Source organism: Phalacrocorax aristotelis, chromosome 7 (assembly GCF_949628215.1).
Source record: "Phalacrocorax aristotelis chromosome 7, bGulAri2.1, whole genome shotgun sequence".
In the NCBI taxonomy this organism is placed as follows: domain Eukaryota; kingdom Metazoa; phylum Chordata; class Aves; order Suliformes; family Phalacrocoracidae; genus Phalacrocorax; species Phalacrocorax aristotelis.
This window is the reverse complement of record NC_134282.1, coordinates 28,350,993-28,367,214: the sequence shown is the minus strand read 5'-3', so window position 1 is coordinate 28,367,214 and position 16,222 is coordinate 28,350,993. Positions and strand designations below refer to the sequence as shown.

The 16,222-nt window shown below is 41.7% G+C and overlaps 1 protein-coding gene across 2 annotated transcripts in view; it reads right to left on the bottom strand.

Moving 5' to 3' along the window:
* Window positions 1–16,222, bottom strand: part of VPS8 (VPS8 subunit of CORVET complex) — a 94,161-nt gene that overhangs the window by 67,334 nt on the left and 10,605 nt on the right. For both annotated transcript variants that reach the window (XM_075099484.1, XM_075099485.1), the window contains exons 7-14: window positions 9,703–9,827; window positions 8,072–8,158; window positions 6,563–6,630; window positions 5,777–5,930; window positions 5,615–5,674; window positions 4,660–4,767; window positions 3,086–3,166; window positions 1,825–1,995 (exon numbers count right to left, since the gene is read on the bottom strand). In XM_075099484.1, the coding sequence (XP_074955585.1) occupies window positions 1,825–1,995; window positions 3,086–3,166; window positions 4,660–4,767; window positions 5,615–5,674; window positions 5,777–5,930; window positions 6,563–6,630; window positions 8,072–8,158; window positions 9,703–9,827 (854 nt within the window). The remainder of the gene's footprint in view (window positions 1–1,824; window positions 1,996–3,085; window positions 3,167–4,659; window positions 4,768–5,614; window positions 5,675–5,776; window positions 5,931–6,562; window positions 6,631–8,071; window positions 8,159–9,702; window positions 9,828–16,222) is intronic.

Below are 16,222 nucleotides of genomic sequence, written 5' to 3'. Positions count from 1 at the left end.
AGCAGCTTAAAGTGCTACTGAGCTCTGGCTGCCCAGAAAACATGACGGAGTCATGAGGACCCACAAGTAGTTCTCTGCGTCTCTCCTCAGATGTAAAAACAGTTTTGGGGGCTCTTTCCTTGCCACAAATCTTCCTCAAGAGCAAATGTGTAGGAGAAACGGATGGAAAGAATATTGTTGAAGTGAGAGTTGCTACAACAGAAGTTGGAATGCCAGTAACCAGCATTCAAAGGCTGTATACGGGCACATTCACAATGTGAGAAATGGAGGATCACATTAAAATTAGAGATTTTACCATAGTGCGTGGGCAGTGCTTGCTTCCCACTCTACTGCACAGTTTTACAAGCTACAGCTGATTGTTCTGTATTTTTCTCAGTCTGGTCAGGTAGGGAAGCTTCGTGGATCTCTTCCCACTTCTAAAAAGTGTGTCCATTCCAGGGACTGCTGTAATAACACTTCAACCTGCTCAGCAGAGAACCTAAGGCTGAAACAGCAGATATTCCCTGCATCTTTCTTTAGATGTTGCAGTGGAATGATGGGGTCTGAAGGTCTCCATCCACAAACCCAGGCACCTCTGAAACCAGAATATGTCTTATGGGAGTAGCAGCCTCATCTAAGATTTGCCTTCCAGAGGGTGTGCAGACCTATCACAGGAAAAGGTGTATTTCTGACCCTCTGAGCCATGGAAAAAAAAAGCTCCCTGTCAGAAGTTGTCCTTGACCCAATTGCTGTGAAATAGGTTGTCTTGTAATTCCTACAAGGGAATTCCTGCAAGGAAAGACACTGCCTGTTTCATATCCTATTTCAAAATGGCATTATAGACTTTAGATCTCATCTGCCACATCTGTGGAGTCTGCGAATTAAGTAGGGGCCTCTTCTAGACTCACAACAGCATTTTAACAGGCAGCACTTATTTGGTTCCACCAGTTTTTCAAGTAACATGCCTCTGGCTTTTTTGGTAATCACCACAAGTCCTCACAGGACACTGCAGAGTTTCTGGAACTGAGTGAAAGGCTCTGAATGACAATATATTCTAGCAAGGAGAGCTCATATACTGCCTTAGTGCCAATCTCTAGCTACGTTCTGTGAGGTTGTGCCTGGCAATTCCGGATCATGTGGCGGGCAGTACATAAGCTAACTTAGACTAGCGTCCACCTTCTGACTTTTTCTTCCTCAGTATGCACCTGCACCAGAAAGGATGACAGCAAGGCTAGCAGTGAGAAGCAGATAAAGCAGTGAAAGTCAGATAAGCAGGAGCTACGTAGATCTAAAGGCTGCAAAGACTCCTCATAGCTATCACTGTTCAGACTGGAAGGAGCACTCTGTTCCTTGGTGTTCAAAGGGAACCATGACAGAGATATCTTTTTTTATGAAATCCTGCCATCTTGCACTGAAGACACTTCTCCTTGGGCTTCTGGAGCTGAGTCATGACCACATGCTGGGCTTGAAATGCAGATCCAAACTACAGACTCACATGAGCCTTCTGCTAATTGTTTGGGTCAGCAAGTCTCACAGAGCTGGAGCAGAATTGAATAGGAACCATATCATCCAGCTGCTGAATGTCAGAACCCCTGGGCTATCTCTGGTGAAGCACTGGAAGGCTTGAACATGAAAGGATGTGTGCCCTTTCCTACACACACTCTTGGCAAACTGTTTCCAAAACAGAGAAATTTATTTTCTACTGAAAGCAATAACTTGTCCCACAACCATGGCTTTAAAAAAACCTCCACAATTTTATGGCAATACAAACACCACATCAAAGTAGGCTTCCACCTAGGGCATATCTGAAACAGTTAAAATGACAAGTAGGTCATTTGTGCCTACCAGGGCTTCGCTGACATTGCCTCCTGTAGCCAGTGATTTGAAGTGGCTGCTGTTATAGACTAGCTGAACTTCTGAGATCTCTATGGTCTCCAGCTCCTCCTGTGTCTGACGATCTATAACATGCAGCTTCTCCACACTGTCCAGGAGCACTGCTGTCCGTGAGTTTATCCACTGAAAAAGCCACAAATCGCAGATTTCAGCAAAGTATACGCAATTAGAGGCCAACTAACCAGGCTCTGGCCATATCCCTGTCTATCAATACTGGGAGTTTTAGGATGGCTAGTAGCTTTGTTACTATACATGGGCACTTCACAACAGCAGCCATGTGTAACTCCAAAGGTAAAGACACAGAGGTTCCTTCTGAAGTATCAGCTTTAACACTGAGAAAAATTACAAGGAACCCTCTTTGCAGAACACACCTGTAGACAAATGGCAATCCACCAGAGTTCTTGTCCTCTTGGTGAGGACTCTTTATGCTCTAGCGCACTTTCTGTCCAAAGGTCTCAAAAACAAGCCTACTACAATGCCTGTTGTCAAATCCCTCAGGAGGTAAATACGGCATCAGGAGGCATTAAAAAGAGAAGTAGTGCATCTAAGTTTAACTCAAAGCTTGTCTTTCATATTCTGTGACTTCTACTTTTATGTTCCATACCCTTCAAATAAGGTGGCTTTTTTTCACTGCTTTTACAATTTATTTTTTTTTAAACAGCCAAGCATTTTTGTTAACAAACTTCAAATTCCAACTGATGTGGATATCCATTTTGGTATTTTGGCCTTTCACATTTTACTCGTATTCTGTAAGTGCGTTTTAGAGTTGAACAATTTGTTTTGGTGAAAGCATCAAACAATTACGGTGCTTTAGCAAGCACACACATATGGAAACACTAGAATTTTACTGAGCCAATTACATAGAAGTTTGCATTTTTTAGTAAGAATATAGAATAAAAATCTTTCTTGTCAGATTCTCTCTGGCTCTTGAAAATATTTCCTCAACAAGGCTACCCCTCCTTCTCAAGAAAAGGCAGTACTGTTGCCTTCATGCTACTAATTTTTATACTTTAGCTACTGCTTGCTATATCACTTGTGCTGGTTTTCCACTAAGTCCCAGGTTTAAGAACATTTTCAGTTAGTTAGCCCCAGGTAAACACAGCCACTTCTTATGCTACATTTGTAAAGCCAATAGTATAGAACTAAGGGTTATTGAGATACATTTACAAGAAAACTAGTACAAAAAAAGCCATTCTGTAGTATTGAGACTTACAGTAAAGTTGATGAGGTCATAGTGTAGATGAAGCTGCCTCTGCTTAGTGACATGTATGGCACCAGTATCATCTCTCTTTACCTAAAAGAGGAATCGGACAAGGCTGACTCAAATTTCAAGACTTTCTTCAGCCCAACCTCTCTGTTCCCATAGGGCATTACATCAACTCTGAGAGCCTAGGGCTCCCCTCAGACAAGCACAGTGAGCATGCAGTAGCAGCACACACGCTTCTCAAGTGGAGCGTAATGTCTCGGTTTCAAAAGCAGTCATGTAAGTGAGGAAACAGAAGGCTCTTAGAAGGGGGCAGTAAAAATACATGCCCTCTGCTGGATCCATTTTATATCATTCATTTGTACTCTGAGAATTGTATGTCATAAACAAGCTGGCATTATATGTACTCAAGGGATTTTCCCCCCTTGCCCCACCTCATGTATTATATAAGGCAATCCAGTTTCTAAAAGGGGGGGCAAACCTCCAGCACTCAGACAGCACCAAAGGTGGACTGATTCTTATTCACTGACTCCCAGGGAGTTCAGCCCCACTGCAATACTGAATTGAAGGGAGATGTTGCATGACAACTCCCAGCAGTCAAGGGTTCTCTCGCATTCTGTGCAAGAACTACCATACTTTCTGCTTGTAAAAGTCAGAACTACAGAGCGCTAATGTGAAACTGGCTTTAGCTCATCATCATTTAAAAAAGCATTCTGCAAAGAAAAATAAGGTTTTTTTTACATTTTGACAATTTGAAGTACAGCAAGAGGGACCTGAATTCAGGTAACATGGTTGCTGTTTAGTAACCTATAAGCAGAGCAGCACCACTGGCCCTGGCTGAGCTGGGTATTTGTGCAGAGGCTCGTGCTATTGCACGCACAGACATCTCCAGCAAGACAGGCTTAAACATACGCCCTTTTCTTTCTCCCCAAGTTTACCAAGAGAGAAGATAGAGGAGAAAGAGGATTCAATCCAGACAACACAATGCCTGGGTGCTTGAGCAAAGTTAATCTCCAAGATGATAGCAGAGCTGAGAAACAAGTTAGCACTCCAAAGCCAAAATGCTACATTTTCTGAAGGCCTGGGTACTGCTCTCATACTGAAATCAGACATGAAATCATCTTAAAACAACCATATCTGTGTGTGTAATTTCTGCAGATCTAAACAGGATGAGCAGCTTGCTCTAAAGTCACGTACCAATTGGACCTGAGAGCTGTTGTCTTAGTGGTTTATACAAGTTTTTTTCAGACTCATGTTTTAAAGCAAAAAATAAAATGGTATCTCAAATACACGTGATCTCCCTGGAAACAATCCACATTCTTCCACCTCCAGCAGAAATGAGATAAGCTGCAAATCAACGCTTCTGGAATGCATAAAGCTCATGCCTCCAGATTCTCAGGGAAGGGCACCACTGCTTGCTGAAGAACAATGATGAGCAGGTTTGTTTTCCCAAGCTGGTTGCATGCTGCAGACATCCCTAACATGCACAGATTTCATACTTTCACTGAGACAGAGGCTCAGCCAACTGAATACGTGAATAAGACATGATACCTGAAAAGCAGCATAAAACATCCAAAGTTTACCAGAAGAAAATGAACGACATCTCCTCGACAAAATGCAAGCATGGGGTTCACAGAGTTCTGTACAGCCACAAAGTGCCACGCCAGAAGAGGGACACTAGAAGGGTCCATCTGTTAAGACAAAAAGCACAGCCAGGATTTAAGGTACGTAAAGGCAGAACCTCCATTCCAGAACACACGCTGTTCATCAGCTGCTACTCACTGACTTTGCCATGTACACACACAGGCTGTAAAGCAATTTCCTGGTCTGCTGGCAGCTAAGCAGTAGCTTGCTCTCTTTGGTCCAGCCACACGGTTTAGGGGCAACTTGTGTCTCCTGACAAAGTGGATGGCCAGTCAGAACAAAACCTGTGTCCTAGCTGCTTAGTGTAGATCCAGTCTCACATGGACTGATGGATTATGACAAGTTACAGCTTGCTAGCAGCCTTGTCGCCATTCTCCCAATCTAACATATCCCACATCTTCCCCCAGCTGCTTTTCCAAGAGGAATTATACCAGCAACTAGTGAAAGTAAATAATCAAGAGTTTAGAAGACTATTTAGTGCTCTAATTTCACTTTGTTTCTGTCCCTGCAATTAAAGGTTCTATTGTATGGTTCTTATGTAAAGCAATGGCCCCAGTCCAAGGTGACTGTAGCCATAATCAGGTCAACATCCCATCTGTGGGTGCTCCCAGGCTGTAGCAGGGAAAACAAGAAGCTGGGGGACTCCTACATTCCTCCCTTCCTACTTATTGGAGAAATTCAGCATCTCACATAGGTACAGCTTAAAGCAGCTTTTTTACCTCCTCTCTGCCCACAATCTGCACACATCAGACAAACAGATAATCACTGCATTCCACAATGCAGAGTTTACTGTGTGCTGATAAAGTACCAAACACTGGTCCTACTCTCATCCCTTTCACTCTAGGGACTGTTTGCAGCCATAATCCAAAAAGCATGTTTGGCTTCATTACTCACACGACCATAGGGAAAGGTCATCCACACTTTCAGAGATGGCTTCAGGCCAATAACCAGTATCTTCAAGGAAAACAAAAAGGTGAAATAAAATGTTTGAGTATATACCAGAAAACTTCTCCTTCGTGATTCCTCACACAAAGTCCTCTGCAAGCAGCAAGTTACCTTTGTTAGGGAAGCCATGGCCAGCAGTGAATACTGGGTGATAGGATGGTCTCTCAGCTCAACTTTTGCATGTAATGGTTCAATACAGCAAACTTCCCCCTTTGAGCCACTGAAGAGACATCGAGATTCACACGTTCTTACTCCCATAACCCTCCTGCAAAGAAGATTAATCAGCTTGGTGGCTGTCTGGCAAGAAAAGATCATCCTACCAATCTCATGAAATCTCAAGAGTGATCTTTCATAAACATTGTTTCTCGAAAGTCCTTTACACAGCTCCAGGGATCACTTTTAGAACATCACTTGAAGCAGTCCCATACAGCTGCTCAGATACAGACAAGAATTCCTTAAGATCTTATTTAACAGTAAAGTTCTGGAAATTCCTGGATATGATGAGACTCCCTAAACTGTCAACCCTTCCTCCTTGTCCCTCCTTCTTTTGAAGAGGCCAAGAAGAAAACAAGCAGTTGGTGCAGGGCAGCTCTCGCTAATGAAACAAGGAAAAGCAAGAGGCAGCACTTTTATGACAACTATCAAGAGCCCACAAGGAAAGCCAAGATTCTGGACCATACATTGACACCTTAATAACTTAGGCTATTCTTTGACTACTACACTGTCAAATAGCAACTTGCTTGAGTTGTGAGATTATACTGCAGCCCTAAATTACACCTTCAGCATTCAGACAGTAGCTTTATTGACTTCAATGAGGTTTTTTGCTTAGGTTTGAGAAACGATGACCCAGCATTAGTTTCTTGTACTTTCCACAGATACTTAGAGTTATTGTCTTACTTAAATGACAGTTCAAATACGGAGCCTCCGCTGTCATTGCAAATGGCAAGCGTTGGATCATCTGTAAACTGAGCAGATAATTAGATTAAATGTGGCACTAAGAAATAAACTACAGAAAAATGGATAGGAAAATGTCTGCTATGGCATTTTTAACAGCACACAAAAGTACAAACATTGTACCTACCAGAAAGACACCATTATCATACAGAGTTGAGACAATTACTGGCTTTATGATGTGTAAGAAAAGAAAGGTTTTGTGTTTCACTTCCACACCTCCAGCAAGCTCTGTTGCTAGACTTTGTTATCAAAGCCGTATTACTTTCTACTGCAGTTCAGAATTACAGCATACCAAAACCTGCATTACCACTAGAACAGGTCACAGCCTCAAGCCCATAAGTTGGTGCCAGAGCTGGCGGATGGGCTGCAGTCATAAACAGACCAAAATCAGAAACATCCAGAACTCCTACTGATACCAAATAATCAAAAGGGTCACAGCCACAGCTGAGGCACCCTTCTGGAGGACTTTGCAACCCGGCATCTAACAGCACAAGCATCTGGGCTGTATAGCAGCGTCCGAGTGTTCTTCAATGCTGGTACTGCCATCAGGTCATGAGCATGAGAAGGGGGCCACCAGGAGCAGAGGACCTAGCACAGGGGAATACTCATCTTTATGCACAGGGCAAAGATTGCAGAGATGGAAGCGTGGAAGATGCAGCAGTATGGGGCACCTTCAAGCACACAGAACATTTTTGGTTAGCCCAGTCAGACCAACCACTACATCAGAACCTGTCCTTGAGCAACATGCCCCACTAGGCCAACTACACTAGTTCCATGTGTGACACTATGGGTCCGGGATGCCTCAGCAAGGTCCAGAAAAGGAGGGGAGAGAGAGAAGAGTTTGGGTGATGCACCAAAGTCACGGCTCTGATCAGGCTGCCAAGAAGCGTTTATGCTCTCATAGGAGAGGTCCACATTGAAAAGCCATGCTCAAAATCAGACATGAGTTTGTGTGTAACGACAACACCATGGTGAACAAGAAGTCATAGATGATTTCTCTCTCAACCCAAACATTCCCACGAAGTTATTTTAAAAAAACTCCTGACAGAAGCTACTTTCCACGCTTCAGACTATTAAGTTTAAAGTTGGCAAGTCACGTATCTAATTCAAACCACTGCAAGTTTTAGAGAAATGTATTCTAGCAACTAATTCTTCATAGATTTTGGCATCAGAGAGCAGTTATAACAGACAACAACTGTTGTTTGTTATAATACAACTCATAGCCAATACTAGTATTTCAGCTCTGCAAAATAGTCAGTTTCTTTTTTAAACAAAATTTCTGCTTATTTTTCTCACCTCTGGATACTATCGCCATATAGCTCCTAGGTGGCTGCTCTCAACTGTTAAATTTAAAAGTACTACACAAGGAAAGTCAACACATCTGACTGAACACAAGTGTGTTTTAAAGAAAAACAGAAGTAGTGTACAAGGAGTACATGTGGTATTTGTTACCTTGATGTGCAAAATGGCTGTTCCTGGTGGGTGGGCGTCTGTTATTGATCGTAGCAGCTTCCCACTGGCCAGATCCCACATTGTGATCTGAAAGCAGATTATTCTCAGTACACATGTTTACTGCCACGGGGTTATCTCCATCACCTTGTGCATTAATACATCAATAAATTTCTACATTCCCAATATCATCCTGGGATAGTAGGGTCTTCACATCAAAGAAAAATGATCTGAAATCTGTTCCTATGTTTTTACTTATCTGCTTATATTCTCATTGACAACATTAGAGTTATCTTCACATCTCTGAATTGTGTCCTTTTGGCAAGCTCTCACCACCTGCCTGGACTCACCTCACAGCTATCTGCCTGACAACACAATTAAAGGATGTAAGATACCTTTGAACCACACAACACTGTTCAAAGTGGTTCAATGCATTTCTCGCACAGAATCAGTGAAGAGTTGAATAATCTCTGCTAACACCCATCAGCAAAACTCAAGCATCACCACGGCTACCACGAATCTTGTCACTCTTCCTGCATTTGCTCAGCATGACAGGTCAGGTAGGAGTATGCAGCTTGGCTTGCACTTGGATATTAAATGCAGGCAAGTTCTCAACTAGGAAGCAGGAAATCCCAAACCACTTACTGCATAACTGAGGAATACTTAGCCCAGAAAAGCTGAGATTACAATTTGAATCAAACTTTTTCTTGGAAATACTATTTTATGAGGTTCCATAAATCATCTATCAAAGCTTTGTAGACCACGTGTTTCAGAACTGCTGCTCCAAAATATTTTACATGAGTATCATTTAAAACTAGCCACTGCTCTGCACAGATCAAATCTGTACTTCCACATGCTCTGGAGCAGTCTGTCATTTAGCCCTATCATAGGCACTGGAGTGTGTTTTATCTAGAATGAAGGTGAAAGCCAAAGGAACCAAGGGAAATGAAACTGAAAAAGCAGCCTTCTTTGTATTCCATTGACCTCTAAATTTTACTAAGTTAACTTCTATTCATTTTGGTTTAACTTTAGTCTTATAACTTTTGTTCAGGAATTGCTCTCTTTAGGTTCAGAGAAGGGCATAAAACTACAACAGCAGACTAAAACCCTTTTTCCCCTACATTCAAAAACGATGCCTCTTCTGTCATACATACAACAGAAGTAAGGTATTAGTAAAAATTAACTTTGGGGCTAGATATGAGCTTCAAGAACTTCAAGTCATCGCCACAGTGAAAACTAGCTTTAGTTACAAAGCATGGATCTCACAAAGTGACCTAGAAAGACTAAGCTGGTCGTCCTGGTGCACCATTGCACATTTCAGTTTACTGGGAGCAGGACTCACATCACAACAAGCCGCGATTAACTGAATCCTTCACTATATTCTGCGTTACCCACTTCCTCCACAGAAACCTATGCCAAACAATCTGAGTTAGGTCACTGGATGCAGGAATTGGCTGGCCAAAAAAGCTCTGGGCAGATCAAGCCATGCATACTGCTTCTCAGCACAAAACCAACTAACAAACAGCCACATATTGAGTGTGCTTAGCTTGGAGCTGCTGCCACTTTTGGATAGTCTCTCAGTAACAGCCTGCAGGATGACAGAGCACTGGACCACCCCATCCTATAGGAATTACCTGTCCTTTCGCAAAGCCACAGAGGAGCCTCGAACAGTCATTGTTGATACTGAGAGCAGAGATAGCCCCATACTGGGCCCCAACAGCAGTGCTGCCCAGACACAGCCGAAGAGCCTGGTTTTGATCTAGAGCAGAACAATTCGTAAGAAATTTAAGAGAAAGAAAGAGCAATGATTAAAATTAACACCATGCAATTATTTACATATACAATTCACTTGGGGTACATTAACAATTCACAGGCTTACAGTTAAGTTCTTTAAAAAGCGTTTGCAAGATGAGAGCATTTTAGTACAGAAATAGTGGGACACTGCCTTCCAGGGAAATACAAAAATTATTTCAAAAAGTATAACGCAGGCACAGGGAATATGGAAATGCAGAAGCATTACAAACTGAAGAAGAAACTACTAGAGAAATCAAAGCAATATCTAGCTTTCCTTTTACTATTCTGCAATGGTGCTTAAGTTGTAGCAAGGAAGAAGACAGAAAATTAATTCTATCTTCCAAGCCTTATATTTCTGTATGCTAATTTGAACATCAACTACAAATCCCCAACACAGGCTTTTGGTAAGTGTAGTTTTACATAACTTGGATTCCTCAGTTTTGTTAATAAAGGCCAGAAGCTGGAGGGAAAATTAACTTGTGTCCCCAGGCTGCACAGTTAAAAAGCTCGATGAGTTCTAGTGTGCATAACTAACTTTACAAGGAAATAGCAATGATCACCACCCTGTGACAGAACTTCCTTTACTGAGACACAGCCTACTGCAAAGCAGGTGTGTTAATGCCTGCCCAGCCTCCTAGGGGACTGGACTGCTGCCTGGCCATGCCCTGTCTGCCCCTGCAGACAACGAACAACAGGGACCTCTGGTTGTGCTCACTTCTTGCATGTTCCCACCACGAGACACTAAAAATTGCTTTATAAGATGTTGCACTTCAGGCATTATGACCCTCTGGGGTTACAACCCTCTGCCTGTCTTTGGTGCTTTGCTCTTAAAATCTAAGAAAAGAGATGTTCTGGATCTGCTTTTTCTACCTCTCTCCATTTTTGTCCTGCTTCTGAGTGGGAGAGGAAGAAAAGATGCGTTGTGAGGACTGCTGGAATGAAGACTAGAGACTTGAAATACATCAGAAGCACCACAATATCCCTGTGCGCAGAATTTCGCCTTGAGCAAGGTAGGGGAAAGACAGGATCCAGGGGAACAGACAGCAGCTGAGCACCAGAAACCCCCTTGGAAGAAATGCCCAAGGCACAGAACACATTTCTCCAAGTTGCAGCACCACGTACTAGATGTGAAACAGAGGAAAGATGTATCTCTCATTTCCTCCCCAATACAAAGTGATGCATTCATCAACCTGCAGACAGACTGATGGCTGAGCACACACAGTGGGAGTCACCTTTCAAATTCTACCAGTACGAAGAGGCATTAGTGGCAAAGTAAAAAATTCCTTTTCCTGTAAAATCTGGATGGCGGTAGCAGAGAGGTAGGGATAGAGATGGTGTTACAAACATCACATGTTCTGCACACCAAATGAGACAGGGCCTGGGAGAGACAGAAAGGCCATGCTCGGACTTGCAAATGCATAAGGAAGGCTCAGGTATCATGGAAAACTCTCAGTTTTGATCTAAAACATGACAACAGTAGGGGTCAAGAGAACACCATATGTTATGGGTGCTCAGAGACATCAGGAGACATCAGAGCACACAGCCTGATGCTGTGTGATGGATGAAGCATCTCCCCTTTCTTCCTCTGCAGTCTGGCTTATGCCAAAACACTGAACATGGGAGTTACGTTTTTCAAATAAGAACTGATGTTTGTTTGTTTATACTTAAAAACATTTCATAAAGATACTGCTTCTACTGTAAGAGGTGTCCAGTTAAACTACAGATAGATGAAGATTATTTTTTACAGTTAAATAATCAGAAACTGTGTAAAACTACTTTTTGTTAGCTTTCCAAATGAATGTGACATTGTTCAAGATAAAACCCCCTGAAAGCCAAGGAGACTATGAGGGTTCAAACTGGCTGAACCTACATGTACAGAAGCAGCTCCAAAAGCTCTGACAGTCACACAAGTTACAAAATTTAGGTATCTATTTAAACAGTAAGCCTTGAGACTAGCGTTTAACCAGAGGATGTATACAATTCAAGTGGCTACACTGTGAAAGGCTGCCATCATTCAATACTTAAGAAGAACATGGAGCCAAAACTACTTCAGTATCACTATAGTGAGAAATTAGAAAAGCAACACGCAATTCATTGCATCTGCCATTCAAGCACAACACAGAGCTTTCCTGAAGGTCAGCCTGATGCGACAGAGCAACAGCAAACCACACCACCTTCTGCTCCAGGGGCCAGGCAGGGTGTTTCAGCCACCACCTCTAGCTACCAAGCACAGGCAATGGAAATGCTTCAAAACCAAGGCTATTGCTCTGTACACAACTCTCCTTGTTAGGATAAGATGAAAGCAGAAGCCATGTGATGGAAATAAAAGTCATCCTTTGCCATGCTACTAGATAACACCTTGACATCACTGTGAAAATTGTGTACATGGCATAGATCAGAACAGGTCAAAGAAAAAGAAAAAAAAAAAAATGTGGAAGATTTCCATGGAAGCTCAGAAAACACAGAGCTACAGCTGGAAAACAAGTTACCCAGAAAGACATTCTCCAAATGGTGTCCTTCAAGTCCCAAAGAAATTACTCTTGTTCCAGATCTGGAAATACAGTTCAATTACAAAAAGACCATCTGCTAACCATAGAAATATGTTTAAAAACAAGGTGAACACTGCAGCTTTTGCTATTAAAGACAAATTGCATTCTGTTCCTTCCACTTCAGCTTAAACCTGTCAGTAAGTCAATCAATAACCTGTTTCCTGTGAGGCATGAAAAAGGAGAATCTTTCACAGCTTTCTCTGAAAAGGGAAGCTACTTCAGAATCACCACTACTTTCAATCCAGCTTTACATCTTCATATGTATACCCAGTATGAACTTTCAAATCTATTTTCTTCTTCCCTCACCCACGTCAATTCAAAACAAACAAGACCCCACTCCATGCCAAAATTATATGTTCTGTATAACTCAAGTTATCCCTTCCTAAGAAGGAAGTGCCCGTTGTTTGCCAGAGATGCATTTTCAGAGTTGAAAAATGATCACTTGGAAACTTAACCCCAGAGAAACCCATGCCAGTACTTGTTTCCAGCTAGCTGAAAGATGACACACAAGGAGAAGCTATTAGATAAGATTAAAACAAAACAAAAACCAAAAATAACTACAAATAAGATGGATGAAATTGCTTCCAAAGCAAAGCAAGATACCTGAATCAATGAGTTCCTATTAATTACCTGGTAGAGTAATAAAAATGGATAAAAGCAAAAGGTTATGACAGCTGATCTGATGATTTTCCAAACTAGTATTATCTGCTTTCAGTTAAGGCATCTGTAGAATTAAGCATAAAAAGCTTTTTCCAAATGCTTGAAACAAAGGTGGCTATCAATTGTCAAAAAAAAAAATGTTTCTAATTTTGCAATTTACTTAAAGCAATTCATCTGAAAAGCTTCTGGCAGTAACTACTTGTGTTGCTCTCAAAGTCTGAAGGAAAAATGAGATGGCACTTTGATACAGCTCTACGAATAAAGTAGAAGTAATGAATAAAACCAAGATTGTGAATAAGAAATAAGTCACTTTCCAGAACAAAGGAATAAGCATAGCACTCCAGAAGGCATTACTTCTCAGATCACCAGGTTTTCATCAAGATCTTTTCCTTAAGCCATGATTTTCCTGAGTTTGAAAGGTCTGCTTTACTTCCTGCAGAATTACTCAAATATTACAATTTTTATGAATAGGTCCTTTCCCTCCACCTTTATCAGATATTATCAGTACCAGTAAATGCTCTCCCAGGGGGTAAGCTCTCTCGGGACTGGGGATCAGGAAGACAATACATGGTGAGCTAATGGGACAGGCTGCAGACACCATCTCATCCAATAACACAGCTGCTGTCCCCTAAGCCAGAGCATGCTGAACCCTCCATCCCTGCCCTCAGCCTAAGCTAGTAAAGGGATTACTCAGAGCAGGGCTTAAGTCAGACCACCTGTGGCTACGATGTGAGGAACCCACTGCTCACTCCTCAGCTGCATAACTGGTGCATGAACAGGGCTTTCAGAAGTTGCTTGCATGCATTTCACAGTTTCTAGCTTGTGGCTCTTTGCACTGTGTTCCTACTCCATAATGCTCCCCCTTGACAGCTCTCTGGCAGAAACAGATGGATGGTGATCTCATGGAAGAGCCTTTGTCCTGCCCCAAAATAAAGCCTTTACAAACAGCTATGGACCTGCTGCCCTAAAACATTATAAATAGTACATTTACCTGTTCCTCCGCTGTTCTTGCCTGGAGAATTTGGAAGAGTGCAAGGCACATGCATTCAATAAGCAATTCTCAGACTGGCCAGCAGTATTATTCACTGACTGGTTACTGCACTGCCTTACTTGCTGTTTATCTGGCTTCTTAAATTCTGGCACAGACAACATGCAAACTGGGTAAGACAGGAGTTGTTCATGCAGGGTACGTGCACAGTGCAGTGTTACTGTACCTTTTCCTTTTCAGTCCACACAGAAAGGGCCAGAAGAGGAAGGAAAAAGCCAGAAATCAATACAAAAGAAAGGACTGATGTAAAAAATAGCATATATGTGATAATCTTCGAAGACAGGGAGAACCTTCAGATTTTGTTGACAGTGTTTCCTTCTGTTAACATTTTCCCTTTTGATTTATTCAGGTAACTGAGAGGATGCTGTGACAGCTAGTGTTTTAAAACCAAGTAGTGTAAAAAGTGTATGGAATCACTGAAGAAAAAGGAGTTTATAAATTTGGTCTTCACTGTACTGAAAACCAAAAAAAAAAAAGTCACTGTGAACTTCGAGTTTATGTATGGTAAAACTATTTTCAACAGTTACCACCAGCCAGCCAAAAAACAACCAAAGACAACAGTCCCCAAAATCTAGTTTTAATGCTGCATTTAGGCACTTACACTACCTGTTCTCTCAAGATATCATGCTACCACCACACCTCAACAAAGACTTAGGACACTAACCATAAGTTTTACGGCCAACAGAGAAAAGTCGTTCAACACTAATCAAAACAAAGTTTAGCTATATAGAAGTTTTCTGCCCAGAACATAAAGCCTCCATAAGCAATAACATATTTCAGTGAGTTCTGATTAAGGGCTAGTTTTTAAGTAGTGCAAAAACCTCTTAGCTCTTCTGGAAAGATGGAGGAAAAAGAACTCTAAAGATTATTTGTTTATTCTTACAGGCTTGCTGGGAGAGCAGTTTGCCACTCCAGCTAACAATCCTCAAGAAAAGTCATGGCACACAGCATAATTGTTTATTTGCACAATGCTCAACTCCAAACAAGTTTCAGAGAGAATTTGGCAAAAGGACGGCCCCGATCTATATAAAAAAAAAAAGAAAAGAAAAAAAAGTCCACCAACTGAGCACAGAACTAGAAACAAGCTAAGGGTCATATTCCAAAGGCATAAAAAACTATCATTATCCAAATGTGGTAACAAAGCATCAAATAGAAGATAAACTACCTGAAAGATAGGTAAAAAAAGACAGCACCAAACTCTTCTCAGTAATGTCAGGTTATGTAACAAACAGCAAACACCAGAAATGGCAGATTGAGAGGTTTAAACGGGTTGTTAGGAATTTCCCCCCCTGCAAGATTATGTGGCCCTGGAGCAGGCTATCAGATGAGTGTGTGCACGCATGCTTGCCTGTTGGGCAGTATTTTTCTTCCATTTGAGTTTTTCAAGACTTGACTAGGCAAAGCCAGAGCTGCCCCAACCCAGTTATCAGTGACAGTCCTGCACCAAAGAGGGGGGGTGACTACAGGCCTCCAGACATCCCTCCCAACCAATGCTTCTGCAACATTTACAGGATGTCAAAGAGCTGGCATCTAATCCAACTCTAATCCACAAGGAAAATATTGTTTTTCAAAGATTAGGTGTGCAATTTGAGAACTGTCCTGTGATAACTTTTCAAGAGCCAACAGAAGCATTCAGAAAAGTAGAAGGAAAGCTACGCAAGACTTCCTTAAAAAGGACGAAGCAGACAAATCAAGAGGTACAGGTGGACTATAAGAAGAGACAAACAGAATAGCTAAAGTCAAATATATTAAAGAAAAATAAAGGGTTAAAAAATTTGCTAACAACACAAAACTATCCAGAGAAATTTGAACATCAGAAACATTCAACCAGAAAATGGACCTACATTTTTGCAGGCAGAAAAAGGTGATATTTCCATTGTGCAGTATAAACCATGCACGCACCTTACAAAACTTCTGGGAATAAATCTCATCCTAATTAACACATCTAGCAGAAAAACATTTTCATAAAAAAAGTACGAAACTGATGGGTCTACAGACATAAACTGCTTGTTTAAGTTACAGAATAAAACTGAGCCAGAACACTAATCCTCTCTTTGCACACAAGGCTGTGTTATACAGCCATTTCCTGAGAGGATTTCTCTC